Here is a 27,785-nt window from a genome sequence, read left to right on the forward strand (position 1 = left end):
ATTGTAGCTGTCATGGAAGTGATACTCTGCTCAAATATGATTCATCAAAAATGACATCAGAATGAGTGATAAAATATGTGTGTGTGTGTGTGTGTGTGTGTGTGCCCCCTTCCTCTAATTTGAACAATTGGTATGGTGCCTTTGCTTGCTGTGGGAAAAACTGCATGCACACAAGCACTGAAAGGTTATTTAATCCGAGATTGGGGAGTAACGAGGAGTACTTGAACGCAACATAAATACAATTGCGCAGTTCAGGGACCGACATCTGTCAGCGCGTTGTTGCTCATCGAAAACTTGTGACAGAGGTAAGTCCAGTAAAAGGTCATTATAAATGGGAACTTCTTACTGTTGACGGTTATTTTAGGCTCCGGGAAAATGGACGTTATTGACCTAATTGGTCTGTAACTCGAATTCTGCTAAACTCACCTAAATTAACTAGCTATTATGACATTAACCTTGGTCAGCAACGTTGTTATAGTAAATTGGGGAGTCCGGATTTACAATTTGGTATTACGAACAAATGAATTACCAAATAAACATGTTAAAGGAGACGCTGTGGCTAGACAAGCAGTTAGCTAAGTGTTACGTTAACGCGAGCCAAGTTTTGCTAACGGTTATTTATTTGTAATGAGGCGTTCACGTAATATCGTACAGACAATGAATTTGCTTTGCTAAATTGCCCATTTAGCGGAGAGGACTAACCAGGAACCCCTGCAAAATGTCCAACATCAAACTAACGTCAGCAGTGTATAGTCTGAAAAGATTATGCTAATATGTTTTACACTTAAGCCAGCTAATTATAGTAAGTTAGAAATACTTTAATTGTAGTTAATCTCTCTTGTGAACATGCCCCTTCCGACGACACGATAAAGAATACATAATTCATGTTACTTTTTCGTTTATATGGCTGGACTGAGCTTCTAGCAGTAAAGGGACCAATCTTAGAATAATAGGCATCATTGATTACATCCTAATCGTACAATCGTGACGTGCTTCCGTTCTTCCCACTCGGCCAGCATGCCGTGAATGCGGCAGCTGCTGATGTAACAGCAGGGATTTGGGGCGCCAGATTACAGGACGCTTGTTGCTCCGCTGCTGTCAGTCTCCATCCCTCACAGTCCAGCAGGAGGATGGACTAAAGAGTAGTGCAGCATGGAAAACATTAGAAATAAGTAAAGCTCTGGGCATTTTTAATGCTTTTAATGATCTTTAATGCACGATACCCCCTACGTATTTTTGTTCGTGCTTTTTTCAGTCTATAATCTTGGATCAGATATTTGTACTGTATATTTGTAATGCTCGAACATGATCCAATAAAAAGGGATAAACAAAAGTGTCCATCCCTTGTTAAAACTTCTGTTGTTTCCAGTGAAGTGCTTTTCTTTCTGTGTTGAAACACATGAGGTTTCCTGTTTTCTTGGGTGAAGATTTTAGTTCCTCCAATGAGTCTAAACTGTTTTCAATGTGCTTTCTCCGTGTAGATGTCTGCTGCACTGAGTCTGCGTCTTCTGCACTGTTACTCAAAACCAGGTACAACCGAAGCAGATGTCATTCAAGTTAAATGTACAAAGTGAGACATCTTCACATGACCTTGTATGTATGTGCAGGTACCTTCGGATATGGTCCTGGTATCATGCGCCCGTTCAGTCTCACCGCAGGGAGGGAGGGTTATAGTAAGTAGAAACCGAAAGATTTTCATATGTGGGATTAACAGTGTGGTGACCACATGTTTTATAAAACGTCTTTCGCTCTTTCCTTCTTGCAGAATATGTAAATGCTCAAGAGGAGTCGACAGACCTGAGGTCCATCACTGACCGGGCTGCTACAACTCTTCTTTGGACGGAGCTCTTTAGAGGTCACACATCATAATTTTCATACAGATAGCCTTTGTCATCCATTGGATTCAAGGCCTGATGATTTACTCCGGTGTGACTTACCTTTGTGCTTTGATTCTTTGTCAACACCTTTCCTGCAGGTTTGGGGATGACCATGAGTTACCTTTTCCGTGAACCTGCCACCATCAACTACCCATTTGAGAAGGGTCCTCTGTCGCCTCGCTTTCGAGGAGAGCATGCTCTGCGCCGCTACCCTAATGGAGAGGAGCGCTGCATCGCCTGTAAGCTGTGTGAGGCCATCTGCCCCGCTCAGGTGAACACAAACACTCTTTATTTCTTGTTTTACCTTTCTCAATCAGGACCACTTGTTTACTTGAAAGTGTCCTGTCTGTCTTTGTTGAACCCAGGCCATCACCATTGAAGCTGAGACTCGAGCTGATGGCAGCAGGAGGACTACACGCTACGACATTGACATGACCAAATGTATCTACTGTGGATTCTGCCAGGAAGCCTGTCCAGTTGATGCCATTGTTGAGGTTAGACTGGGTTTACCCTGTACACAGAAAGTTTGCCGACCTCAAAGTCAATCGCTACCTTCCACAATGGGGAAAATCTAGTTTATTCATGTATTCAAAACTGAAATATAGAACATTAAACTTTATATCATCTGTATGGATTTAGAATTACAGTTGTTTAACACATATTTTTCCCTCAATCCCTCTCTCAGGGTCCAAACTTTGAGTACTCCACAGAGACCCATGAGGAGCTGCTGTACAACAAAGAGAAACTGCTCAACAACGGAGACAGATGGGAGGCCGAGATAGCAGCCAACATAAAGGCAGACTACTTGTATAGATAAACCCACTGTTGTAACTGTATCCCGCCTGCCAAGATGTGTCATGCATGAAAATGATATATCTTATCTCCTCCCTATGCATTAAAGAGATTATTTGTAGCTTCACAGAAGTTCCAGTGAAATGAGCAGTGAAACCTCGGAGCCTCAGATTCTGTTGTCAGGAAAAACATAAACACGCACAAATCCTATGTCTTGTGTTGTCAAGATGGATAAGATTGCACTTTTCTGATGTTGACCATGTATCCTCTGCACAGTCTGTGATAGACTACTTTCTTCTGCACTTTATCTGATGTATTAGTCCTAAAAAGATTAATTATGTAATGTTGCCTGTGCTGAAATAAATCAACTAACAGTTAATTTGCCTGTTGCACTGAAGCTTTCTCTGAAATAGCCTATTATTTGAATTGTTGAGAATAGTGATAGCCAACAATTTGACTGTTTACTTCATAAATGTAGACATTTATGAAGCTAAAACCCCAAATTTCTGGATCCAGCTGTAAGAATACAGACAAAGTTTGGGATATAATCTATAGACTATCTTCTGATCATCTACACCAGAAATAATTGATTTATTGTAAAGATAATTGAAAGATGAATAAATTATGATGCCATATTTTTTGAATATGGCAAGAGTTAGTTGCATTTGCTGTGACACTTAGATACGTATAAAACATTCAAACTATACTCTATTAGCCTTAATGCTGAGTGTAGAGGGTTTATTTATGTACATGTTCTACATGGAGGACCTTCTCTCATCAGACATGCTGAATCATGGTCCGGACACTGTGGCGCATTCACTGAACTCAAATGCGTTTTTTTACCGCTGGACTGGTCACGTGATAAGGGCGGAAACTGACTCATACTCCACGCTGAATCTCCCGCGAACGCAGCCATTTACCCCTTTTCTCTCTCAGTGGCGACACCGGTAAGTCTATTTTCTCCTCTCACTGCAGGCCATCCTTCATTTTTAAGTTTGTGTTTGTCGGGAAAGTCAGCTTAAACACCTGGAAACTTAAAGGTATTCACTGGATTCATGTGGCGTTGCGAGTGTTACCATGTGACGGTTGAGCAACAAGATTAGGCCATTGAATTTCACTCCGTGCTAAGTTAGCCGTTAGCTTCGAGAAGAGAATGGCTTCCATGCCATGCAAGCTAAGAGGTTAGCAAGCATAGCTTTCCCTCATTTTACTGCTTTGTTCTTGGGAGGCGCTCATATTTACCATAAGTATATTTACTACTCTTGACAACACCAATCTTGATTCAGTCTGTGTGTGAAGCTGTGGTTATGTTGAAGTTGAAGATGAACCGCAGCATGGAACGCATTGGACGGCCTAGTCCGATTGTTCCAGTCGAACAAGAAAAAGTGCGGTCGCGCGTCGTATGGCGCACTCTAACGGTACTAGCTTGCTTGCTAGCTAGCTAGCAACCGCTTACGTTGAATTGCGGGCTCCGAGGCGATTTGTCGTGTTTGCGTTTACATTTTATATGCGACGTTTTGTGTATTTGTTTGACAAACACTGATTTGAACACAAGCAGAGGCTAACTGGACGACAATAAGCGTCGGGATGATTAAGTAACTCATGCAGCTACGACGTCAAATCACTTGATTGCTAGATGATTGACTTGAACGGTACTGATGACGGAGAACGTGCTAACAATCCCGCCTTGTTGTGTTTTTCTTAGATAAAACGAAACCATGGCGGACTCAATGGCACAGCAGTGTGTACCAGTGGCGGTGTTCAAGGTAATTGTTTTCCTTTTTCCCCCTAACTTGCACCAATCATAAATCATTCTCTATTTTTTCATCTTGTAAGTGCTGAGATTGGGATGTGGGGTACTTGGGCTAGCCTTGCTAGCGCTCAGTCAGTTGAACCAGAACCAACCAGTTCTAAGCTAACGGCTATTTGCCCCACAGCTCGTCCTGGTGGGAGATGGAGGCACCGGAAAAACGACTTTCGTCAAGAGGCACATTACAGGAGAGTTCGAGAAGAAATATGTTGGTGAGTATGTTCATATTGTGAACGCATCAGTTTACGATAAATAACTTTAGGACTTAAAATTATAACTGATGCAGTGTATATGCAGTATTGTATGGCGAAATGTGGAGGGCTAGTTTTGATATAGTAGTTGGCACTAAGCCATAATGAGATGTGGGCCCCTTTTTAAAGCCCTCTGGCTTCTGCTATAGTGGGAGTAGTTTACACATCAGGCCATAAGTAATAAGAAGTTGTAATATACAAAAGCCAAACTATCTGTGCTGTTGTAGAAGCAATGTCACTAGTTTGTCCATAAAATACATAATTTCTAATTACCATTTTCAAATCAATTGTCACTATAGTGAGGATGTGTAGGGGCTCTGTCCTTGCTGCAGTGCCGTGACCTGAGTCTTTCTTGCTTGTCACCCCCCATTCATTTTAAGCAGCACTATCTAAGAAAGCCATGAAGAGCCCCACCCCCTAAAAGAAATGGAAATGGAATCCTCTGTTGTTGGGGCAAAAGTTGTAATTCAACCTTTTGAGCCTGTTTTTGTGCATTGTGAATTTGTGCAGATCTAGTAAGGTATTGAACCTTTAGTTCTGATAGATAGATAGATAGATAGATAGATAGATAGATAGATAGATACTTTATTGATCCCGGAGGAAATTAATTGATGTGATGCAGCACATTGTAAGGGAACTTAATCTAATCTGGAGAGGCAATATTGAGACTTTGGAGATGTGAAATTTTAGTTTGTACTTATTAAGGTTGTAACCCTCCTGTCCACATTTTTATCAGTTTGTTTTCCCCCAATCACAGATTAGTTGCTCTTATCACATTTTCCACCCGCACTGCTCTCATACATCTTTGTCTTTTCCTGTTTTCTAGCCACCCTGGGAGTAGAGGTTCACCCACTGATTTTCCACACCAACAGAGGAGCCATCAGATACAATGTGTGGGACACAGCTGGCCAGGAGAAATTTGGAGGCCTGAGAGATGGCTACTACATTCAAGGTATTGTTTTTCTAACAATCCAATGCTGATCTGTTTTCCACAACTTTGAACAGTATCCTCCATCACTACATTTAGATGTTACGCCATTGAGCAGGGTGTTGAACTTCCCTGTTTCTTCCACAGCTCAGTGTGCTATCATCATGTTTGACGTCACCTCTCGAGTCACCTATAAGAACGTACCCAACTGGCATCGTGACTTGGTCCGTGTCTGTGAGAACATTCCCATCGTCCTCTGCGGCAACAAGGTGGACATCAAAGACCGAAAAGTCAAAGCCAAGAGCATCGTGTTCCATCGCAAGAAGAACCTGCAGGTAATGACTGTTAACAATATTATAATGGTGTGTGTGTGTGATATTTATTGAGCATTGGTTTGGTCTGAGCTGTCCTTTCTAACTGCTGTATACTTGCTCTGTCCTCAGTACTATGACATTTCTGCCAAAAGTAACTACAACTTCGAGAAGCCCTTCCTGTGGCTAGCAAGGAAATTGATTGGCGATCCCAACCTGGAGTTTGTGGCCATGCCCGCCCTCGCTCCCCCAGAGGTCCAAATGGACCCAACTCTTGCTGCGAAGTATGAGGAAGAGCTTCATGTAAGTATGATCATGCAGGTCTAACGTCTGTTTAGGTAACTATGTGTAGTATTTATTAATCTCGCAGTTTCCTTACCGGAGTCAACTAAACAAATCTTCTCTCCCACTGTCCAGGTTGCATCACAAACAGCACTCCCAGATGAAGAAGATGACCTCTAACATGTTTGTTCCCCGAAGTCCCACCCCGCCCTCACCCCGACCTTGGACAGGAAGTTGATGGAATTTTGCCCCCTTTACTGTAAAATCCCTTAAGATTTTTTATTTTTTAATTTTTTTGTTTGTTTGGAAACTAAAAGAAACTTTGTGGAAAAGTTGTGGTTCTAACGTCACTGGTTAAGACACACCCACCCTAGTGTTGTCGTTGGCATGGCAACATGCTACTCTTCATCGTTGAGCAACCTCCACTGCACTTACCCAGCTCACATAATGCTGTTGTATGGTGTATTGGAACACTAAGGGGAGTAAACTTTGAATAAAAACATTCTCAATATAACATGTCTGTCTTTATTTTTCCTCAACAGTGGGGACGCTTTGTTGTTGAGTCAGCCTTTTTTAATTCAAGGCATTTGAGTTGTCATAAGAAACAAAGGTGAAACAGATGCAGCTGACTTAAATCCATGTAGAATTGTTTTTATTTGTGCTTTTCCTGCTTTGACATGTCTTTTATTAAAATGGCCTGCTGCCATACTCAACCCCTGGCAATATTGCCTGCAATGGGCCCTTGTACAAGTAGATTTGGAAGTCATGTGAGCATGTTGGCACCTAACCAGACAACCCAGACAACCTTTACTCGCCTCCATTGTGTTGGGCCATGTCTATTTTACATGTCCAAACAAAACGAGTCTTGCATTATTGAACTTGAGGCCTTATCTTTTAGTGGTGTGATGTGTTAAATGTAGTTAAGAGTTTTATTATGCTCACATATTCTTGCATCACAACAAAAAAATCACTTATCACAAACTAACTGAAAGGAAAAACCTGTGGGGAAAAGAGATTCCAAAAAGGGAGCACTGATTGGGTCTGTAGGCCCACAAGCTTCTGCATATCTGCCGTGTGCAACTAGTTTTGGATGAATATTTGAGATACACAGCACACAGTAGGTGGTTAGTGGGAGTATAATTAGAACCCCAACTGGTAACTTTCCATGTAATATGACATAATGATGGAGCTCGAATAGCTCAACAGAGGGAAAGCAGGTCAAAGCTGCTTCAACCATAGAATGAGTGATAATAAGAATCTGTTCAACACACTGATGGCCTCCAGATGTCACTCGCGTTCTTCCCTTCAGAGCCCAGAAGGATTACGTAATAGTTTTACTCTGCACGTCTGTAGTGACGTGGACCTACTACCGGCGGCTACTGCTTGGACTAGGGTGCAGCATCACCATCGTCGGGACGCATCTAGCGGTCGACACACGCAGACATGGTCTTTTAAATCTATTAGATTTAGTGTCAAGTGCTTTGAACGTGTGCACCCCCTTATAAGTCATTGACAGTGACCACACAAGAGGGGACAAAGGCCAGTTTAACTCAGAACAAGGACAATTAATCATGACGTATAGGCACTTCTGTGAGGGTGAGAGGGAAATGGTTAGATAGTGAGGAGAGAGTGACATCAAACTGTAAACCTATGCATGCCTTTGTCTAGTGTAGCCTATCATTTAAATCACCTCTATGATGCATTGTGGGTCTGCAATTTACTTATCATGGCAGCACAGTATACAGGAACTTAACGGGATACCTTTGGTTAAAAAAATAAAATAAGTGTATCTCAAAGTGTGTTTTAAACATGCATTTAAATTCAGTTATTTATCCTAAATGACATAAACCTTCCAAACTTCATGAATAGGTATTTGCGCTCCTCTGATTGGCTAACACTTTTTTGTTGTTGGTTTGTTAATGATGTTTCTTCACATTAACGATCTAAATCTACTAAAGTGTCTCTTGCTGGTGCTACGTTGCGTTAAAAAGTCAAACAGCACGGGCTGCCCTGGCATACTGCCTGTCACATCACTGCTAATATGATAACCCTGTGTGCTGCGTTCAAGTTACATTACAAAATTGGAAGTACGAGAATTCTTACTTAGATCAGGCTGCTTGAGCCTTTGGCTAACTAAGAGCTCTAGCTCTAACTGACATTATGTATAATGAGTAGCCTTTGAAGAAACTACGAACTTTGGGTAGTTTTATTTTGAAATCTTTGACTGACATAGCTGACTATACTGTAAGGCCTGTTAACGCACCTAATTCGCTTTTCTTGGTGTAAATTGAGGTGGTCATGGCAACATAGCATTTCATTAGTTGTGATAGGGTCAATAGATTTGAACTTCAGATAATCTTTTGCTCTTATTATGCCACTTTGAAGAAGACCACTTCATCTGCATCACACATTGCAAGAAAACGAGTAATGTGCAGATTTATTTGAGATTATGTTGTATTTTGTGGTTTGTGGGGTGGAGTAAATACTTCACACGCGTTTCAGTTCATTAAGGGTGTATTTCACATCCTCATATATGAAACCCTACTTTCATTATTAACCTTAACTGAGGAAGTTGGCTTGTTAAAAATGAAAAGCTCCACGGTTAGAGAGTCGACCATGAGGTGAGATTATTGTCAGCCTACCTTCATCATTTTATTCAGCTGTGTGATACCTCAAATAGACACGAAGAACATATAACGTATATACTCAGTTTAATACCTCTTGTACAAGAGAACATTACCGTCATAAAAGTGACACAAAGCGAACAAGGCAAAGTGTACCTTCACAATATATGAACTTAAATGCATTATTTAAAAAGTGAACACATCCACTAATTTCTAAGTGAAAAATATGTAATTGATATATATAATAATTTTACATTAAAAGTTACATAGTATCTAATTCGTATACATTCACGTTTTGATTAAAAAGTGAATATATATAATTGATCAATGATAGTTTCCTATAACCCCTGAATGCATCATGCTGCAGGTGGCTCAGGGCGTGGCTTCCTTCATCTCGCTGGACGGGGCTCTCCTCTGCGCATGCGTGAGCCCGTGAAGTGCGTTTTAGAATGATTACTGGTGGCCAACGGAGAGACAGATTATACGGCTCTACACAACTGTTGTTTTAATCCCCTGAGCGAGGAGATTTAGCAAAGAAAAAAAAAACACTGGTTTTAAACCCAGCAGCCATATTGTATGGAAAAACGACGGGAAGACCCCTCTTTTCCGAAAAAGTGTTCTTCTCAGACACCTCTGTCAAGACATCTGGGGAGTTTGATTTTCTTTCTAACTGGCGGCGGGTTTGTGTCGGACAGCTAGCCTGCCAGCTGGCTGAGGAATTCAGAGGTCGGGACTTGTTTTTGAGCCATTTTACACAATATTGTGCTCATCTTTTTTTGGCGTGAAGGTGTGAAACTAACCGTCTGAAAGATGAAGGACCGATTGGAGCAGCTCAAAGCGGTAAGAAGTGTTGAGGAAACGTTCAATTGTCTCACACTGTCCCCTTTTTTCTTCAGTTTTGTGTGTTTGTACACTTTAAAAAGCCTTTCTTATAGGAAGACACAAGAGTTAAGTACATACAAATTACACATTTTAGATTTTTATTAAGGATTTTAACTTGGAACACTTGTTACAACATACTGATGATTAGAACCAATAGTGTACCTGATGACATAACCCCTGTGATAGATGTAATAAACTCTGTGGGATGGAAGGTGATTTTAAAATGGGGATTTCAGGTGCAAGTCTCTCAGTCATTCAGACTCTGTTGTAGCCATGTTGCTCAGTATTCCCTGACAATAAAGTGTCAGAAATGTTAATCAGTGGAATTAATAGAGTTAGAATTATTTTTTATTGGTTGGTCTGGTAAATCACCTGCTGTCAGGTTTCTTGTTTCAATCGGTGCCCCTGATTCCCACAGTGTGACTAAACAATCATGAATCAATTTACTCAATCTTAGCATTGGGATGTTTCGGATTACAGTTGCAACAACAGAGTTATTTCAGTGGGATTTTCACAGAGTTGAAAAAAATGAATCGACAAACATTTTGATGGCTGATTAATTGTTATTTTTTCCAGCAAAATCATGCCAACAGCTTCTCAAATGGAGAGTTGTTTACAGGACATATTTGGGTGTTGGACTGTTTTATCAAACAAAAACAGGCTATTTGAAAAGGTCACCATGGACATCTTGAACACATCAGTGAAGAAAACATTGGTTACTGTAGTCTTAGTCACCACCACTGCATGTGAAGCTATTTGGAATATGTTAATTATGGTTAGAGCCTGACCAGTAACCAATTTTTAGGAGTGATGCCGGAATCAGGGAGTTAAAAACTGTGATATTGATATATTTGCAAGGCAAAGCGACACTGGTGCTCTGAAATAACAAACTTTACTGGTATTTTGGTATTTTTATACTTATTATTTACTTCTACAATTTTCTGCATTTCACAAAATAAGGTTTTATATCGGCACATATCGGACAGCACATATGCCAACAGCGATAGATCTGTGATAGGCCAGAAAAGAGGTTGCGAGTTGATACGCGATCAACAGTTGAAATGCAGTGAAGCAGTCACACAGAAATGATTAGCGATAGAAACTTCCTTCCTTATGACGGCGAGTACACTAGCTGCCCGCGGGGGTTTGAGGCTTTGATCCAATTGTAACTCAAGTCGGGATGTGTCGTCATAGCTACCTGAAACTGCTGGCCAAATATTTGCTGTGTTTAAGTTGTTTCTCCCCCCCCCTCCACCCCTCCTGGCGTCTGTATCTCACACAGCTGGTTTCTTTTCAGGGAAAGGAAGTGCAGATAGTGAAGTGATGTGAAGTGGGTCAGTCATTTGTTGGGAGGTTGACTGTATTTCTGTTAAGACCTGTAAAATGTTCTCCTATCCCCAACACTTTTTCCCCCCTAGTGTTTACACCTCCGTTTCTTTATCTATCCTCTTTGTCCACACTCACCCACTGCTGTAGTTTTCCTCTGATCTAATGTTTAACTTCCCGGCAGTAATCTAGGCTGTATATTGCTTTGTGTGTGAGTGTGGTGGGTTGGGGGTGGGGAGTGGGGTCATATGCTCATGTGAATATGGGCTAATGCCAACACCGGCACAATCACCTGATGTATGCTGTAGATTTAAGCAAAGAGGAGCAACAAGAAATGCTGACTTGTGGTTTAAACCCGGAGCAAAAGTCATATGTGATCACTTATATTGCCTTGTAAGCTTTGAATATAGTTTGTTGCCCAGACAGAGCAAAATACCACAAAGACCATCAGCTGACTCTGTCGCCATGTTCACCATATTTCATTTCCACAACCCAGACTGAAGGCTGGAGATAACAGGACAGCAGTTTTCTTTAATTCAGGCTTTCTTTTCCATTTTCCAAAACCCTCTACAGTTCTATGTGCTCAGTGTTTCCCTGGTCCTGTTGGCTACCATTATTACTCCTTTGCTCCCCCACCTGGCTCAGATATCAGGACAATGAATGGGGCGAATTATCCCAGAGCTAACATGGCTTCTTCTGCGGCACATGGAGTTTTTAAATCCCTTGTCAGATTTTAGATTTTGCATTAACACAAGTCCTGATGGGAGTATTTTGGCTTCTGTCACCACGCTGCTGTAAATCTGCCCCCAGGTCCTTGTCCTGCTGCTGCTGCTGCTGCGATCACTACTGGCTCATTTTTCTAAATCATCTCATGGGAAAATCTAGTGCAGAGGGCTGCAACAAACAGTTGTTTTTATGAAATGAGGAATCCGCCTAAAACACTCACAATTTCCTTTGGCCCAGGATGTTATTACGTTGCTGCTTTTCATTTTCCAAAGATAATGCATTTACTCAAATAAAGACTTATGAATGAATAAAGCAACACACTCTCCCAAGTGATTGATTGAAACTCTGTAAAATTTGGCATTTCTGTTTGGAATTTAAAAAAAAAATAGCTGCCGATTAGACGTCTGTCAAAACTCATTGATTGATTGTTTTTGGGCGTATATTATGATGGGGGGTGGGGTTGATGATTCTAATGCATCCTGATTCTCTCTTGAAAGATTATGTCTCGATGCAGGAAGTCGATAATCCGAAATGTAAAAACTTAAGGTGTTGCATTGTGATCGCCCGTAACAAGTTTGTCAGACCGGGCTGCACATTCTTTAAGACTGAACCAGTCGGATGACAGATGAGAACATGTGCATTACTTCATCAGTTTGGGTGAGAAGTAGAATGTGTTGATCTCAATGATGGGTCATTACAAATACACTATGTTTTAAAAATAGCAGGTAGTTACATAGTTGATTGACGATTGACGGTTGATGATTATCTTTATTGTGTGATGACTCAAGGACGAACTGATTAGATCCAGTTAGTCATAATCACTATGACCTCACAAAACACATTTTTTTTGGTTATTATTCAACAACTCATACGGTAATTATGACTAAATTTAACACCAATGTCTAATAGGATAAAATGGTGAAGTTGTTTTATATCCAAGAGGTCAAAGGTCAACTCCACTTTCACGTTATCACAATCTGCAACAGCAACCTGACTGCGAGGCGGTGATTTCTAGTGGATTTCTTGAATTCAATACCGTAGATAAGCCAATGTACACGGTACAACAACTATCAATTTTCAGACCACACCATACCTAGAAACTCGTACACCGCTGCAGCCAAGAAAAAAATCACGTAGGCCTTTAGAAATCAAACATTTGGATTCATCAAGATGCATCGATAATCTTTTAATAATAGCATCGTAGACCTCTGAACCAAATTCAAACCGTATTATGTGGTGAGACATTCCCCCTCTTACTCTAAATGACTTCCTTTTTCAGCTCACTTCAGCCTTTGTTCAACCTCTTATTCAACTGTCTTCTTTCCAAACCTCTGTGATAATTTTGTTATCTGGTACTGTTTCGTCGTTTATGACCCCTCGGAGACAAAAGTAATCAGCTCCCAGCTTGGGAGAGATGACGGAGTCACAGGAAATGATAGCGAGGGATTGCTGGATTGTGTTTACATAGTTACATGATAATGAGTCATACATGTTACAGGTAGTTGTCACGCTTGTTTGAATATAGACTGATGGGATGAGCTCAGTAAAAGTGCATGGCGTCTTTTAGTGCTTTATTATTGTAGCTGGGGGTTGATCACTCTTTACTTTCCAGAAGTATCAGTACAACACAGTCTTGTGAACCAGGATCCATTGAAACTGTGTGTTAGGTGAGGTTGTCAGTTTGATGCAGTCGAGAGGCAGAAGACCACTAAAACCACTAGTCTAGTTTTTTTTTTGCCGTGCTGACGGGAGTCGTGCACCACGACATATGGCTCTCTGAATGCAAAACAAACGCAATTAACTGATTTGAATGAGTGGAACAAGCCAGCATTCAAGCCCACGTACGCTTCACTCATGCACCGATGTGCAGCGCGCGCTCTGTTCTTCTAATATTGATGTGTAGTTGTCTAAATGTTATCCACTGTTTGATTTAAGGTTTTGATGATTACACAATCTTCATGCAACTAAGCATGAGATTATAGCTGTTTTGTCAATTTTGGTTTAAAAAAACAAAACAAAAAATGGGGGGCAGGGGAGAGAAAATCTTATTTGCTGCTTCACAGTTCACTCTGTCAGTCAACATGCTGGCACAGTCGCACAGAGGCATTAAATCTGGTTTGTTCTCAGTGTATTTATTCATTTTTCTGGGAATCATGATCAGAGGATGGGTATTATTATCCTGCTGCTAGATGAGCAGAAATTGCTGAAAAATACTGCTTACTGTGGATCTATTTCTGCAGTACTAGTTGCCTTTTAAACATTCAGTATCCTGTTGGACTGCAACTAAAGGTTACTTTGATTAATCTGTTGATTATTTTCTTGAGTAATCGCTTCATTATATGGTCTGTAAAAATGTCAGAAAATGTTGAAAAATGTCAAGTGATTCGAAGATGGCGTCCTCAAATGTTTTGTTTTGTCCGAAACCCAAAGCTGTTCAGTTCAGTGTCACAGAGGAGCAGAGAAACCAGAACATATCAGCATTTAAGAAGCTGGAATCAGGGAATTTTGACTTTTGTTTCTTGAAAAATCCAACTGATTATTCAGCCATTGAAATAGTTGATAAGTAATCGATTACCTGTTACAGCTCAACACGCTGCTTATCATGAAGAGCCGTGCATTAAACAACTTATCACACATCAAAAGTACCATTTTGATCCATACTTTGAAGCAGGTAGATGTGTGTCAAGTTTGTCCTCATGTCCTCTGGCAGTAGTAGGTGTCTCTATTTGAGTCATAAGATGAACAGGTTTAATTAAGGAATAATGTGGAAGATAAAGTCAGTCCCTCAGACTGCTCCTGTCGGTATCAAGCCGTTGTTACACCAAAACAAATGCCTCTGTGTGTGCTTAGCCTTTGTCTGTTCGTTTTTGTCAAAGCGTTTGTTGTGCACACCAGCCTCTTTCCTCTTGTGTCTGCTGATTGAGAGACACTGGAAGGAAGTGAGTGCTCGTTCTTATCTCGCCGCTGCAGAAACGCTGTGTGAGGGAGCATAATGTGAGGGCCAGAGTGCTGCAGCTTTCATTGAATAACTCCCTGCGAGGTCTAAAAACAAGCAGTTGGTCTGTCTGTGTGTGTGTGTGCGCGTGTGTGTGCGCGTGTGTGTCCAGGGAAGTCTGCATTCACATGTGTTGTTAGTTACAGCAGCCTGAACCAAATCGCCGAGGCCACATTTGCAATTCAAATCTCAGATGAGGGGTAGAAAGTTAAAGGCTGTGTAAAACTCAACATTTCAGTGGAAAGAAGGACGCTCTGTTGAAGTGAATGTATTTGCATGGTTACATCCTCAGAAATGACTGTTTTCATCATTGATCAAACTTCTGCTTATTTAGTTGATCGGTCATCTTGTTTATAAAATGTCTAAAAATAGTTTTAAAGACACAATAAACAAAATGGATTCCCACAGCCAAATGTGGTTGAAGTTAAAATTGGAGATCAGATTGGAGGTATTGATCTGTGTGGGACAGACACCTTCCTCCTGCAAGTTCTGCAGGTGGCCTCTTCATCTCTCTGTCGTCCTTCAGTTTGGATTTCATAGTAATTCCATACATCCAATTTAACTTTTTGGGGGGGATGAAGTAGGTCAGCCAGGGTCATCAGCCGTGGTGTAGGATTTTAGAGTGCCTAGAAACATGCAGGCTTTCCTCTGTGGATATTCTGAATAAATCAGGAAATTTCTGAACTCTATGTAAGGGTGAACTCACACTTGGCAGTTGGGCCTAAACACGGTCACCTCTTGTTCATATGTCACCATGTTGTAGCGCGGTCGCAGCACAATGGAGAACAACATAGAGAACATTACTTTAGAGGCTTGTGTCTTATCTTGTGTCGTTTTGGTCAAAGACGACGCTCTCTCATTCCAGGATTTCTTGATAATTCAAGGCGGTGCAACATGCGTGATTATATTTCATGTCAAAGCTGCGCACCCATGCTTGTGCTCATGCATGAGCAACAGTGCTGTGCGGAAGCACACCTCTTCCAACCGTGTCAGGGCCGAGAAAGTGTGGGAGTGATTTGCTGGATTAGTTTTTTAGGGATCTGTAAATAAACATGACAACAGCTGCAATACAGTTTTTTTGTTAAAGCTGATCAATAATTGAGAGTTGACACGTTAACTTACAACGTTTGAGATTCAGATTCTTTTAAAGTTTGAGACAAAAGACAAACTACAAGCAATCGTTTTTGGTTACTGTAGTAAAGCTTTGAAACATTCTTTAACTGAACATTTTCATTAGTAACCTGATGCAGATCTGTATAGTATCAAAACGCAAGGTGACTTAAGATGGCAACCAAAAGCTGATGCCTGGTTATCAGCCTGGCAGCCATTTTTACTGATACTGTTGAGCCTTGTTGTCTCAGCTGTAGCTCTGACATCTTTTTAAAATCAGTTTATTGTGCATTATGTAACCAAATAAGAAACAATGAAACAGAGTGAGGTCATTCAGAAATTAAAGAATTACTAACGTTGCAGTTGTCCTGCTGCAGCATAACAAAGCGTAATATTGATATTTATGGAGATTACTGGTTTACAGATTGAGGCCGAGTCAGGTGATATGAGAGAGCAGTGAAGTCGACGGGTGTGTTGGCTCATTTTATCCACACTTTGACTTTGATCCAGGCCGACATTCTCCAGGAAAGTCAAGTGTCCAGACTTTAGACTCTGTGTCACCCGATACACAACAGAAACACAAATCGCGTCGTGTGGAGAGTTCAGTCAGCCAACAGCACTCTTTAGGTACGAAACACATTTGTCTGTAAAATGCAGAAGTGATAAAAAGGGAGGAAACAAAGTGCGCTAACTCTCCCTTTTTATCAATTCATCGTTTGACCCTGGTTCTCCTCCACCTAACACCGTCACAGCAGGGCCCTGTGATGTCTGTTTGCACTGTACAATGGCTGCTGCGGTTTCTTCTAGTCAGTGGAAAACAGGTTGAGTTCCTGGAGCCCGGCCCTCGCCGTGTAAACACTCAGCAGCGCTGCACTGCCCTGTTTACTGACTGTCCCTTGTGACACATTTATGACTTCAGCAGGGTGAAGCTTTGACAGACTTTATTGGGTGGAGGCTGATTAGGGTCAGACCAATATTTCGGGCCGGTGCTTCATGCGGAGCTGATAACCAGGAAGCAATTTCATTAGTAAGTGGTTGTTCGTGGTCGAAAGGCGGTTCACTGGAAGAAATCTCTAGAAAAGTACTCTGTATGTTTGGACAGGATAGAACACACTCTTCAGAATTCAGTTAAAAATATAAGAGTACTATTGGCCTGTAAAATCTATAATTTTACTGTAAGATGACTAATTACAAGGATGATTGTCTCGAGCACTGTATTGACTCAGTGGGTATCAAAAATCATCAGGAATTAATATTTTCGACTCATTTCTGTCAAACATTGCACATCTGATGGTTAATTTTGGGAAATTTGATTATTTGTTTTCTTGTTGCAAGTGACATACAGAGATTGATACCACTCACATGTATGTTTGCTAAATATGAAGTAACATATGAATATAAAGTTGCTTGCGGAGCACCTTTCAACAAACGGGTGATTTCAGAGCTCATACATGAAACATAAAATGACAGAAAGACGAGATAGAAGAACACAAAGTGATGAAAGACATGAGGGATTTACCCCTAGCAACACAACAAACACTTTGATAAATCTTTTACTTTTATCCTCTTTAGACGTGTGATCAAGATGACGACGAGGTGGAGATTGCTATTGACAACGCCGCCTTCATGGACGAGTTCTTCTGTCAGGTCAGTGTGACTGTCAGTGCACGAGTACGTTGGAACTGCACGAGGCTGTACATGAGTGAAATGCCGCCAGTCTTTTGTCTTGTTACGCACATTTGAGGTTCATGGCGGTGTTGTGCGTTTGTTTCAGATCGAGGACATCAGGAACAGCATTGATAAGATTGATGAGAATGTGGCTGAAGTCAAAAAGCTGTACTCGGTCATCCTGTCTGCTCCCACATCAGATCAGAGTAAGAGACTTTACCGCGACCAGCTTCTCTTCCTGTTCACCCGACCTGACTTACTCAGGGTCATATTGAGAATGTTTTTCTTAGCTAATCCTACTGTTTATCCTTTACAAGCTGCTTTCCATCCCAATTTGAGTTAAATCAGACTTTTGCTAAGAGGAAGTCACCCAAAACTCAGGCATAAAAAGCATGATTTTCTTAAAGCAACATTACAATATGTCAATGGAGCTTCACTAGTGTGTACACAAGTGACAGCTTCTGAAAGACGGCAGATCTCACCCCGGGGTCATTTATATGCCGACGAGTTAACAGTTTATTTGTAGCCGCAATAAGTGTGGTTGTCTCAACAGTCGTAGCTGTTTATTGCCACACATCTCTTCCTTCCCAGAAACACAGGATGACTTGGAGGCAATCACCAATGACATAAAGAAGATGGCCAACAATGCAAGAAACAAACTCAAGAGTGAGTCTGCCAACTGCACACACACACAATTTTCAGTGAAATGAAAAGGGATATTTAATCATTGATTCAATATTACATATTGTTGCAGAAGTAAACTGAATCATAAATCAGTTGTTTGCGTTTTGCTTTCCAGCCATCGAGAGGAATCTGGAGTCAGAGGAGCAGGAGAGGGTGTCGGCTGACATGCGGATACGTAAATCACAGGTAAATACTGTCTGCCTGAAGTCTCAGGTCGCCTCTGCTTACTCTTTCTTCTTCTCTTTACTGCCTCTTTTTCTATTCTTCGTGTGTTCTTCCTCTGATTATTGTAGAAAAAAAGAAAAAGAGACACTCTTTGACAATGAAAAGTGAGAAGGTAAAACATAAATATGTTTAATTGTTTTCAATTGAGTGTAAAGAATTAGTATATTATCACATTCTATTGTAGTTATATTTTCCACAGTGTTCCCACTTGTTTGTTGCCATTTGTTTGATGAGTTTTCAGACATGTCTTGAGCCTTAAGTTTAGGCCTTGAGCCAGATCTTTAGTACACACACCAAGATAACACATGTGCTAACTCATTATTTCCTGTTGTCTCCCAGCATGCAGTGCTGTCCAGGAAATTTGTGGAGGTAATGACGAAGTATAATGAAGCCCAGGTGGACTTCAGGGAGAGGAGTAAAGGACGGATTCAAAGACAGCTAGAGATCAGTGAGTGACGGTCACATCAGTGGCTATAAAGTCACGTGATGTTCCCACGGGCTTAACTCAATAACTCATCTCTTTTCCATTCCAGCTGGAAAAGCAACGACAGACGACGAGCTGGAGGAGATGTTGGAGAGTGGAAATGCTGCTGTGTTTACTGCAGGGGTAAGAGTGTGTGCGCATGCGTTTCCACGACTTTTATCAGCCCCAAAACATTCACTTTGCCTTGACACTGATGGTCATGTGTTTAAACTGAGAGAAGGCCAAGTTGTCAGTGGCTCAGTAAAACACCTCGTGTCAACTTGTTAAAGATTAGCCGTGCCTGTGATTTGGCCTCGAAGTCAGTTTGCTCTCTTGTGACTTCTTTAGAGCCCCCAATCCTCCCATTCAGCAGTTCTTAAGAGAAATAAATGAGAGAGTGAGAAAAGATTGCAAGAATGACAGATCATGACAGAGAACAGTGAATTGTATTGTTTGATAAAATGAGCACCAGTGTGTCAATATCCTTTATTTAACCAGGTAAAAAACTCATTCAGATTTAAAAGTTGTCTTCCAAGAGTGACCTGTCCAAGACGGCAGCAAAAAAACATAATGGTTACACCAAACACACAAAAACACAAATAAAATACAATCACACACACTGCAACAATCACACACACTACAGTGAACAGACAGCAGCATGTGTGCTGTATGTATTGTTGAAAAAGCCGCCTACTTTCCTGAGGAGACGGTTGTGTCTGGTACAGTTTGGAAAGAATTTCTTGCACAAGGATACAACTTGACATTCACAGATCTGATAACATCTGACCGTGAGCACAAAGAGAGAGAGTGAGTCGTGCTAATATAACATTTGGTGCATGTAGTGGACAGTTAGCTTGATGAATGACAGTTAAAAATATTTACATCATGTTGCGATATACTAGTATTATAATTGTGATATTTGAAAATGAAATATTGATTTTGTGTTAATAAAATATCACCTCCTGAATCATTTCCTCTTCTTTCCATTCTGGTTTTGTTTTAGCAAGTGGCGGTAATGAACCTTAAAGCTGGTCCATCGTTAATCAGTAGTGCTCAACCCAACTCTTTTCTCCCTTTTTTTCAAATTAACAAAGTATGACAAAACAAAAAGGCGGCAGAATCGCAGTATATCATTTCACTGGGTTTAGTTTAGTTGTCTAATCCCACTGGCGCAGTTGGTGTAGTCCTGTTAAGTATGATAGATGGAGAGCATTCACATAGCGCTTTTAGCATAAGTGCTTCACAGTTTGCTCTCATTCACCTGTTCACACACACACACTCACACATCTCTGGTGGCAAGCTGTGCACCTGCCTGACCACTGGGATCAACCGGAGTTCAGCGTCTTGCTCAGCGACACTTTGAAATGTCGACGAGAGGAGCCAGGAATCTATTTGCCCAACCCTGCCCACTGATTCACAGCCACTGCTGTTATATCCGAAATGTTTTATGGTCATTGTGCTAAACGCTGGTTTCGAATTTTAATACAATCACCTCTCATTTCCCGTTGAAGCGGCTGACACTTCTCTTTGTGAGGACTTTATGTAGTTCTCTGGATCACTGTGAGATGGACATATTTTCTGTTCCTCATGATTCACCTTCCTAAACTAAACCAGCTCATGGCCAATTCTGCCACACTGACAAGAAAACAAAAGACAAGATATTAAAAATGACCCGGGGGACATGTCTTCATGTAGACTGATGAGCTGTTGGTGGTAACTGTAGACCTCTCCCCTGCTCAGATTGTGGACTCTGGGATCTCTAAACAAGCCCTGAGCGAGATCGAATCCAGACACAAAGACATCGTCCGTCTGGAGAGCAGCATCAAGGAGCTGCACGACATGTTTGTAGACATCGCCATGCTGGTGGAGAGCCAGGTACAGTACATCCACCTGCCTGCCATCATTTCATCCACCCATCTGTCAGTTAAAATCAGGAACTTCTCATCTGTTTCATTCATTTTGAACCTTTTCTCGGCGGCTTGGTGTTCAATCCTGACCTGTTTCTCTTCCTGTCTTCACTGTCACAATCTGCATCTATGTCTATTTCCTCTTTTACAGCTCCATGCCTTTCTCACACCTTTCTTCACCTCTCCTCTGCCACCTCCACCCCCATCTCATCACCCAACATTGGTGGAACCAACTTGAATGCATTTAGTAAGACATACGAATAAAACCTCATCGTAGACATCAGAGCAGACTTGATTGAACACATATACAGTCTTCATTTTAAGTACATGCATATATAAAAGTCTAACCACATATTTCTTGCTGCTTGCGTTATGCTTTCTGAGGGAAAGGCTTGTTTGAGGTAAGGGCTGCACTCCTCTGCTTTGTCTTGTGTCATTTTTTCCCGGGAACTCTTGTTTTCCTTGTCTTTTTAGTATGAAGAAGTTTGTTTCAAAGGCCTTCACTTGTATATATATTGTATTGCATATGTATTTAAATCAGTATTATACATTTGTTCTGCTCTGTTTCTCACTGATTGTGGGTTTTTTTTTTTTTTTTTTTTTTGGTTTTTCAGGGTGACATAGTAGACAACATAGAGCAGAATGTGTCCAAGTCAGTGGACCACATAATGGTGGCAAAGGAACAGACCAAAAAAGCTGTAAGGTACCAGACCAAAGCACGCAAGGTAATGTAGTTCAGCCAACTGCTGCGTCAGTCTGCTTCTGACTTCTTCCTGTTTTTTTTCTTTTTCTGCTAATCTCCAACACACGTGACACTTTTTTCACAGTTTGACACATTTAAACCACACAGTGTGCAAACCGATCACACTCCCTCATCCTGCCGATCACACACAATCGTTGAATTCTCAATGCTTTGGTTTTTGTTTTTTCTCTCTCTCTCTCTCTCTCTCTCTCTCTCTCTCTCTCTCTCTCTCTCTCTCTCTCTCTCTCTCTCTCTCTCTCTCGTTCTCTTACTGTTGTTTTCTGATTTATTTTGCTTCTGTTGCTTTCCGTCACCCTCTGACATCGCGCCACATGTTAGGGTGGGATGATTGAAAGGATTGAGAGCAACATGGACCAGTCAGTGGGCTTCGTGGAGCGGGCCGTAGCAGACACTAAGAAAGCGGCAAAGTTTCAGCAAGAGGCTCGACGCGTGAGTGACTACAGTCAGGAAGAGAGTGGCCTGGTTTCCCAAAAGCATTGAAAATAGTCACTTACTACAGAACAGAGGGCAGCGATGATAGGCAGTACAAAGAAGAGACAGACAGTAAGAATGAAATTCGACGCCTCAGGTGAAGGATTGAGCCAGAGGTCACAAGCCCGGCCTTGTAATAGAAGACGGTTTCGTAGTACAATCAATGGCTTAAGATTTGCAGCAACACAAGGTGATGTAATTCAGTATGATGCCATTTGCCAATCAAAACCATGCAAGCACACATTCCCGGTAAATAACTTTGCAACACAAACGGCGTATTTCCACTGTTGCAGTCATTGTTCTGCTGTGCGGCGTTAAGCATCTGTAAGATATTAGACTCATGGCGCTGCGACACAAACTGGCTGTCATGCGTGATAATGAGAGTGATACAAGAAGGGTTAGGCTTTAAAGAGTTTAACATGGTTAGATGATTCAGTTGTAATCCGAAAGAGAGAGTGGATTTCGGATTACAACTGAATCATCTAATCTGGTTAAACTCTTTAAAGCCTTACCCTTCTTGGGTTTGCTTGGGTCAGGAATGTTTTTTGCTACGATTGAATAAACAAACATGACTTTCTGTTGCCATCCCGGGAACAGTAATTGCGTCCTTGATCCCATTTCAGCGTGTCAGCGGTATCTAAAACATACCCTCTCTAAGGTCCAGTGTGTAGGATTTAGAGGCTTCCAACTTAACACCCCAAAACAAAAAAAATGTGAAAGGCCGTCTCAAAAGCCAGTGTGCGGTTTGTCCATTCTGGGCTGCTGTAGACTCGGCAGTGCAACCAGTGAACTGTGACAGATTATTATCTTACATTTCTGGCCCCATATCCTACACAGTGGTCATTTTTTCAATCTCAATTCCCAGTTACTGTAATTTATGTAGATTGGAATTCTTCTTCCACGCAAAGATGCTTTTGCGAAACCTGCCTGATAATATGAAGACCGTCCCCGTCATCGAGACCTTGATCTCCACCTTGATCCTGACCTGTGATGACTTGTGATGACCCTCCTACCAGCGCTGTTCCTGAGCCTCCACCTCCCTGTGTCCTGTGGACCCCTGTGCTTCGAAAACCACTGACCTGCCCCGACACCAACACCCAGAAACCAATTCCACCTCTTCCTACCTGCTCACACAAACACACAAACACACACACACACACACACACACACACACACACATCTTTCACAAATACACATCTTTCACACTCTTCTCTTTCTTCTCTTTAACCTGAACTCCTGTCTATTTACAGTCATTCATTATTATTTGGTTTTATCTGTGTATGATGATTTTTGTCAGCATGTGTTTAAAAAATCCACTTTGTGTAGACAGCTTTATATAAAGTCAGCTGTGTTGCATCGAGACAAAACTGGTTTATAAGACTGTCTTTATACAGTTACACAGCTGCAGAGAGATTCATGATATATGATGCAGTACTTACTGTACAGAACTTGTACAAATTATTATATAACATACAGTGGTAGATTTCATTATTGTTGAACGTATGCATAGACTAAGCATATAATTTCAGTCCTGTTCAGTCCTGATGGTACTGTATCCAATTGGTTGTTCCCAACAGAAAATGGTGATAATAGTGGTGATTGTGGTGGTCTTGCTGGCCATAATAGCTCTCATAATCGGTTTGTCAGTGGGATTGAAGAAGAGCTGATGAGCTGTTTGTATAGGAGGAGAGCTAAGGGTGAGTAATTCTGGAGCAAATAACCTCTGTGTAGCCTCAATGGGTGTGGGTACGAAACGTGCTTTGGAAAAGGGATTGCACGCTCTTTTCCTCAGGCTCTCTGTGTGTTTGTTTTCTTTCCAGCCAGAGGGCTTACTGGAGGTGTGTTTGTCTGTATTTGAATTCTTGGGTGTGTTTTTTTTTTTTTTTGTTCTTTCTCCTACTCTGCAGCGCTTGCCTCTGGTTACTGCTGAACTAACAAAGCAGTGCGAGTACTGAGCTAGTCGCATGCAGTGTCAGCGGGTTTGGGAAGAGATGGTAACACTAGATTTATGAAAACTCTTGTGGGATTTGTTCGCAATTAAATTCCTGTTCCGCTTAAAACACGTGGTGTGCATCGTGATGCTTCGAAAGAAATCATAATTAAATTGCGGTGATCTCCGAAGATGGAGTACGCAACCAAAATCCATGACCTCTCTGTTGTCCTGAAAGAAAGTTAACATGTTCGACCCAGTGCATCAGATAGATAAATAATCATTACAGTCGGATGCCTGCATCTTCAGATGTGATTTCTTGGAGCTATTCTGTACTCTTTTGTACGCCAAAGTACAGACTGATACTGGTAGCAGCTACTACCTACCTTAACATGCTAGTTAACCAACCTTAGAGATACACTATGCCAGATTTTACTTTATAAAAAACAAACAATGCATAGACTCATACAAATCTAATCCCTCTCAGCTGGCATATATGACCCACGTGAAGTGTGGCGGTGTCTGTATCTGCATAGGGGATGCTCTCTGTCTGTATTTTCCAACTTAGTATTGTGTTCAGAGCGTTTCCAGGCGTCTACCTTTGGGCAGAGCAGAGAGCAAACAGCAGTCCGGATGAAGCGAGCCCTTTGGCTGCATTCACACAAAGTCTGGAGGCTTGTGGGTGCGTTTATTTGTGCATTAGAGTGTAACATCTGTGAAACTTAATTTTGCTCTGTGCTCTCTGTCTTGACTGTTGAGACAGGAGGAGGAGGAACTATTGATATGGTGTGCTTACAACAGCAACCAACAAACCTCGTGTCAAATGCCTTTAACTGTAGCTGACCACTACAGTAACACTATGGTTCTACGACAGAGTAACGTGAAACTACTCGTCCCGACTGCTTCAACAGCTCGTAAAACTAGCTTGCTGGCTAACGCTGTGCTGAATTGAGCGCGTATATGTGAGAGTTTTGCAAATCTGGGGTTACCATCTTGGCACGGCAGTTTGAGCCGGTGTTTGGTCTGTGGGCTCCGTTCAGTCCTCATGTTCCTCGTCATTAACAGTGTGTCTCTCTTTGTATCACCCTCTCTGTAGAAGATGATCATTATTGGTGTGTGCTGTGCCGTGGTTGTTCTCATCATCGTCATCGTCATCATCACGCAGACGGTATAACAGGACTGCTGTCTCATTGCCACCACCAGTTTATTTTTTTCATCCTCCACACCATCCTGTCCTCCATCAGGTGGCCCACCAAAGACAAAAACTGATGATCACTCCATGTGGATACAATGACATTCAATCTGCAGATGTTCAACTCGTCAATTAAAAAAAGGGTCTATTGTTTGACCTATGAGGAAAAAGAAGGCTTACAAGACTTGTAATAGTCATAAAAACTTTTTGTCCAATCAGATCATCCCTTCCTGGCCTGTGCGGGTCTGTTTGGCCCCGCCAGTTTGAGGATGCTCCACTGCAAAATGAGGAAATGAGACTGAATCTGTCAGAGGTACAATACCTGTCGAATCTCTGCGGAGGGGAAAAGGGAATTGAAAATTAACTGATATCTACGTCACTCCGGTGCCACTAAACATTTCATTGTTCAACACTCGGTGCCAAAGAATCGGCCTGGAAGTGAGTGTCATCTGAAGGTTTCACATCACCTCCTGTTTCAACATGTTGTGCCTTTATTGAGCCTTGACACATTTTGTGATTTGAAAAGCTAGCTACTGTTTGTTCAGTGTATTGGATTATGTTGGGTTTAGGGAGTTCCAGCACTTTCACATGTCAAAGTATGTCTTATTTCTGTAATTAACTGCACCATCGTGTAAATAATTGAATTATTTGCGTGTTATCAATGTCTGTTTTTTAACTTGAAGAGGACCGGTGTTCTCACTTATGATTCTTCAGTTTAGAGAGCCCAAGTGGCTTTGATTTTTTTTTTTTTTCTTTTAAATGTGAAGGATGGTGGATGGAAACACATTTCATGGACAGGTGGAGCTAAGATGAGCAAAAGCAGACAGGCTAGGAGGATAAACACACATTCCTTGCTTGAAGATTTATCTAACCACTGCAACATCTGAGAGAAAAGCCAGAATATTTGTTTTGTATCTCTGCAAAACCTGTTCCAGTGTTAACCACCTTGACCTTTTACATGGTTGTTTCCTTTGTTTAAATGCTGTAAAAACACGACGTTTTAATGCCAAAGGGTGGAAAGATAGTAACACTAGCCTTTTCCACATTAGTACCAAAATAGTCAATGTATTTATTATACTTTCTGATGCTAATAAAGTCGCCCATACGTGGTGAGATGTAAATGGACACTCTAGCATACAGTAAAGTCTCCCTGACTGGTGGCTCTTTACTAGTGTGAGATGCATTTCCTGGCATAGTTTAGGTCTCATAGTATTTCTACTTTACATACACAAATCAGTTGCTAGTTTAGAAAGTAGTGCATTCTAATACAGCAGCCCTGCAATAAATCCTGTATCCGTCAATGTGAATAATGTGCTTAAAGTCATTTAGTCATTTAAACAGTTTAAAATTAAAGGGACATTGCACAATAACAACATGTCTGTAAATTTGCCAGTTTAGCCATCCTGGCTAATTTTGTGCAGGTATAACAACTAATAAACTAACAAATTGGAGGCTGATTATCACTGATACAAGCAAACTATCAGAAAACACCTCCCAGTATAGCTGTTTATAATTCAACCTAACAACTGAGTACAACCTCCATACTGATCATGAGGTTGAATCCTCACATATCCACAACAGTTTCTTTTAGACTTTTCTGGTTTTGGTCCATATTGTAATGATGAAAAACAGAACTGTACCTGACTTTCTGACAAAATCTGGTATGTTGGTTCTGGTAGTATATAAATATATGTACCAGTAAACCAAACAAAGGTCGGATTTCTTTCAGGGCCACTGTATTAGACTGCATCACTTTAAGCTACGTGTGTCGACCTAACAAACTGGCAACTGAGTTTATTCTTGTTAGTCACCATCATGCCATTGGGCCTTTTCCTCTTGGTAGATGGAGGGCACATGTTGTCACCCAGTGGCTTTAAATGTGCAATATGAAGGAATTTCAGCTGAAAGCCTTAAAACAAATGAACTAAAATGATCTACAGAAAATTAGGAAATAACAGCTTTGACGTTTGTCATCTATGTATTGTTCTGCAGCTACACTTAGCGGTTGATCTGGACAGATGCTGCTATGGACTGTTCTTACATACTGCACCTTTAATACGTCCATTAAAGCTGGTGATTCCAGCTGTGCATGTAGGACTGTATATAAGAGATACTATAGGAGTCAAAATGATCCATTTCAGTCCGCAGGTATTTAGGGGTCTTGTAGTGCAGAGACGTAACTTGTAAAATGTCCTGTGCGATATGAAGGCTGCCATCTCTGAGAGAAGTCTTTGTTTGTGTCAGAGCGGAGCCTGAATGGAGCCTTTTAATCCTGGTCGTACAGGGAGCGCTTGAAAGTGAGAGGGCCCTCCTAAACTTGGGTCAGTCTAACCAGGCAGTCTGCTTCTCAAATGTTTAATCCTCATTCGAGGACCTTTTCTTCACATCATTTCAGCTCCCATCTCAAGAAAAGGACAGAACGGAAGCTGTTGCACACTGTTTTAAATCAACATGGCGATGATTTTGAAGGAAATTAAAAGATTTTATGTTTTATACTGACTGGTTGAGTGTTTCTGTCCTGCTGAGCTTTGAAAATATGTAACTGAATTCTGACCCTTTTTTGATGAC

The 27,785-nt window shown here is 41.3% G+C and overlaps 3 protein-coding genes across 8 annotated transcripts; all 3 read left to right on the top strand.

Moving 5' to 3' along the window:
- Window positions 1-215: 215 nt before the first annotated feature.
- On the top strand, window positions 216-3,048 carry ndufs8b (NADH:ubiquinone oxidoreductase core subunit S8b). The gene is made up of 7 exons (XM_037076657.1): window positions 216-305; window positions 1,482-1,530; window positions 1,608-1,673; window positions 1,766-1,855; window positions 1,976-2,148; window positions 2,243-2,371; window positions 2,563-3,048. The coding sequence occupies exons 2-7, from the start codon at window positions 1,482-1,484 to the stop codon at window positions 2,692-2,694; spliced, it is 639 nt and encodes a 212-aa protein (XP_036932552.1). The 5' UTR covers window positions 216-305; the 3' UTR covers window positions 2,695-3,048.
- Window positions 3,049-3,519: 471 nt separating this feature from the next.
- Window positions 3,520-6,765, top strand: ran (RAN, member RAS oncogene family). 3 transcript variants are annotated; one of them, XM_037078175.1, is made up of 7 exons: window positions 3,520-3,616; window positions 4,375-4,435; window positions 4,607-4,691; window positions 5,557-5,682; window positions 5,806-5,993; window positions 6,102-6,272; window positions 6,387-6,765. In XM_037078175.1, the coding sequence occupies exons 2-7, from the start codon at window positions 4,388-4,390 to the stop codon at window positions 6,429-6,431; spliced, it is 663 nt and encodes a 220-aa protein (XP_036934070.1). In that variant the 5' UTR covers window positions 3,520-3,616; window positions 4,375-4,387; the 3' UTR covers window positions 6,432-6,765. The 3 variants fall into 3 exon arrangements, with proteins under 3 accessions (XP_036934070.1, XP_036934072.1, XP_036934071.1); XM_037078177.1 differs by lacking the exon at window positions 3,520-3,616 and adding an exon at window positions 3,685-3,709; XM_037078176.1 differs by lacking the exon at window positions 3,520-3,616 and adding an exon at window positions 4,108-4,264.
- A 2,535-nt stretch (window positions 6,766-9,300) lies between these two features.
- stx3a (syntaxin 3A) lies at window positions 9,301-27,712 on the top strand. 4 transcript variants are annotated; one of them, XM_037076876.1, is made up of 11 exons: window positions 9,302-9,715; window positions 17,487-17,561; window positions 17,689-17,788; window positions 18,174-18,248; window positions 18,382-18,452; window positions 18,831-18,939; window positions 19,025-19,098; window positions 20,695-20,829; window positions 21,476-21,586; window positions 23,673-23,792; window positions 25,122-27,712. In XM_037076876.1, the coding sequence occupies exons 1-10, from the start codon at window positions 9,686-9,688 to the stop codon at window positions 23,760-23,762; spliced, it is 870 nt and encodes a 289-aa protein (XP_036932771.1). In that variant the 5' UTR covers window positions 9,302-9,685; the 3' UTR covers window positions 23,763-23,792; window positions 25,122-27,712. The 4 variants fall into 4 exon arrangements, with proteins under 4 accessions (XP_036932774.1, XP_036932773.1, XP_036932771.1 ...); XM_037076879.1 differs by lacking the exons at window positions 21,476-21,586; window positions 23,673-23,792; window positions 25,122-27,712 and adding exons at window positions 21,013-21,108; window positions 21,246-21,263 and having other exon boundaries at window positions 9,301-9,715; XM_037076877.1 differs by lacking the exon at window positions 23,673-23,792 and having other exon boundaries at window positions 9,303-9,715.
- The last annotated feature ends 73 nt before the right edge of the window (window positions 27,713-27,785 follow it).

The sequence above is a fragment of the Acanthopagrus latus genome, chromosome 18, assembly GCF_904848185.1.
Source record: "Acanthopagrus latus isolate v.2019 chromosome 18, fAcaLat1.1, whole genome shotgun sequence".
Taxonomy (NCBI): domain Eukaryota; kingdom Metazoa; phylum Chordata; class Actinopteri; order Spariformes; family Sparidae; genus Acanthopagrus; species Acanthopagrus latus.

Coding starts and splice junctions, on each gene's coding strand:
- ndufs8b (XM_037076657.1), top strand. CDS start 1,482: ATGTCTGCTGCACTGAGTCTGCGTCTTCTGCACTGTTACTCAAAACCA. Junction 1,531..1,607: donor GCACTGTTACTCAAAACCAG/GTACAACCGAAG, acceptor ATGTATGTGCAG/GTACCTTCGGATATGGTCCT. Junction 2,372..2,562: donor CAGTTGATGCCATTGTTGAG/GTTAGACTGGGT, acceptor TCCCTCTCTCAG/GGTCCAAACTTTGAGTACTC.
- ran (XM_037078175.1), top strand. CDS start 4,388: ATGGCGGACTCAATGGCACAGCAGTGTGTACCAGTGGCGGTGTTCAAG. Junction 5,683..5,805: donor AGATGGCTACTACATTCAAG/GTATTGTTTTTC, acceptor TTTCTTCCACAG/CTCAGTGTGCTATCATCATG. Junction 5,994..6,101: donor ATCGCAAGAAGAACCTGCAG/GTAATGACTGTT, acceptor CTCTGTCCTCAG/TACTATGACATTTCTGCCAA.
- stx3a (XM_037076876.1), top strand. CDS start 9,686: ATGAAGGACCGATTGGAGCAGCTCAAAGCG. Junction 17,789..18,173: donor TGCTCCCACATCAGATCAGA/GTAAGAGACTTT, acceptor CTTCCTTCCCAG/AAACACAGGATGACTTGGAG. Junction 18,249..18,381: donor TGCAAGAAACAAACTCAAGA/GTGAGTCTGCCA, acceptor TTTGCTTTCCAG/CCATCGAGAGGAATCTGGAG.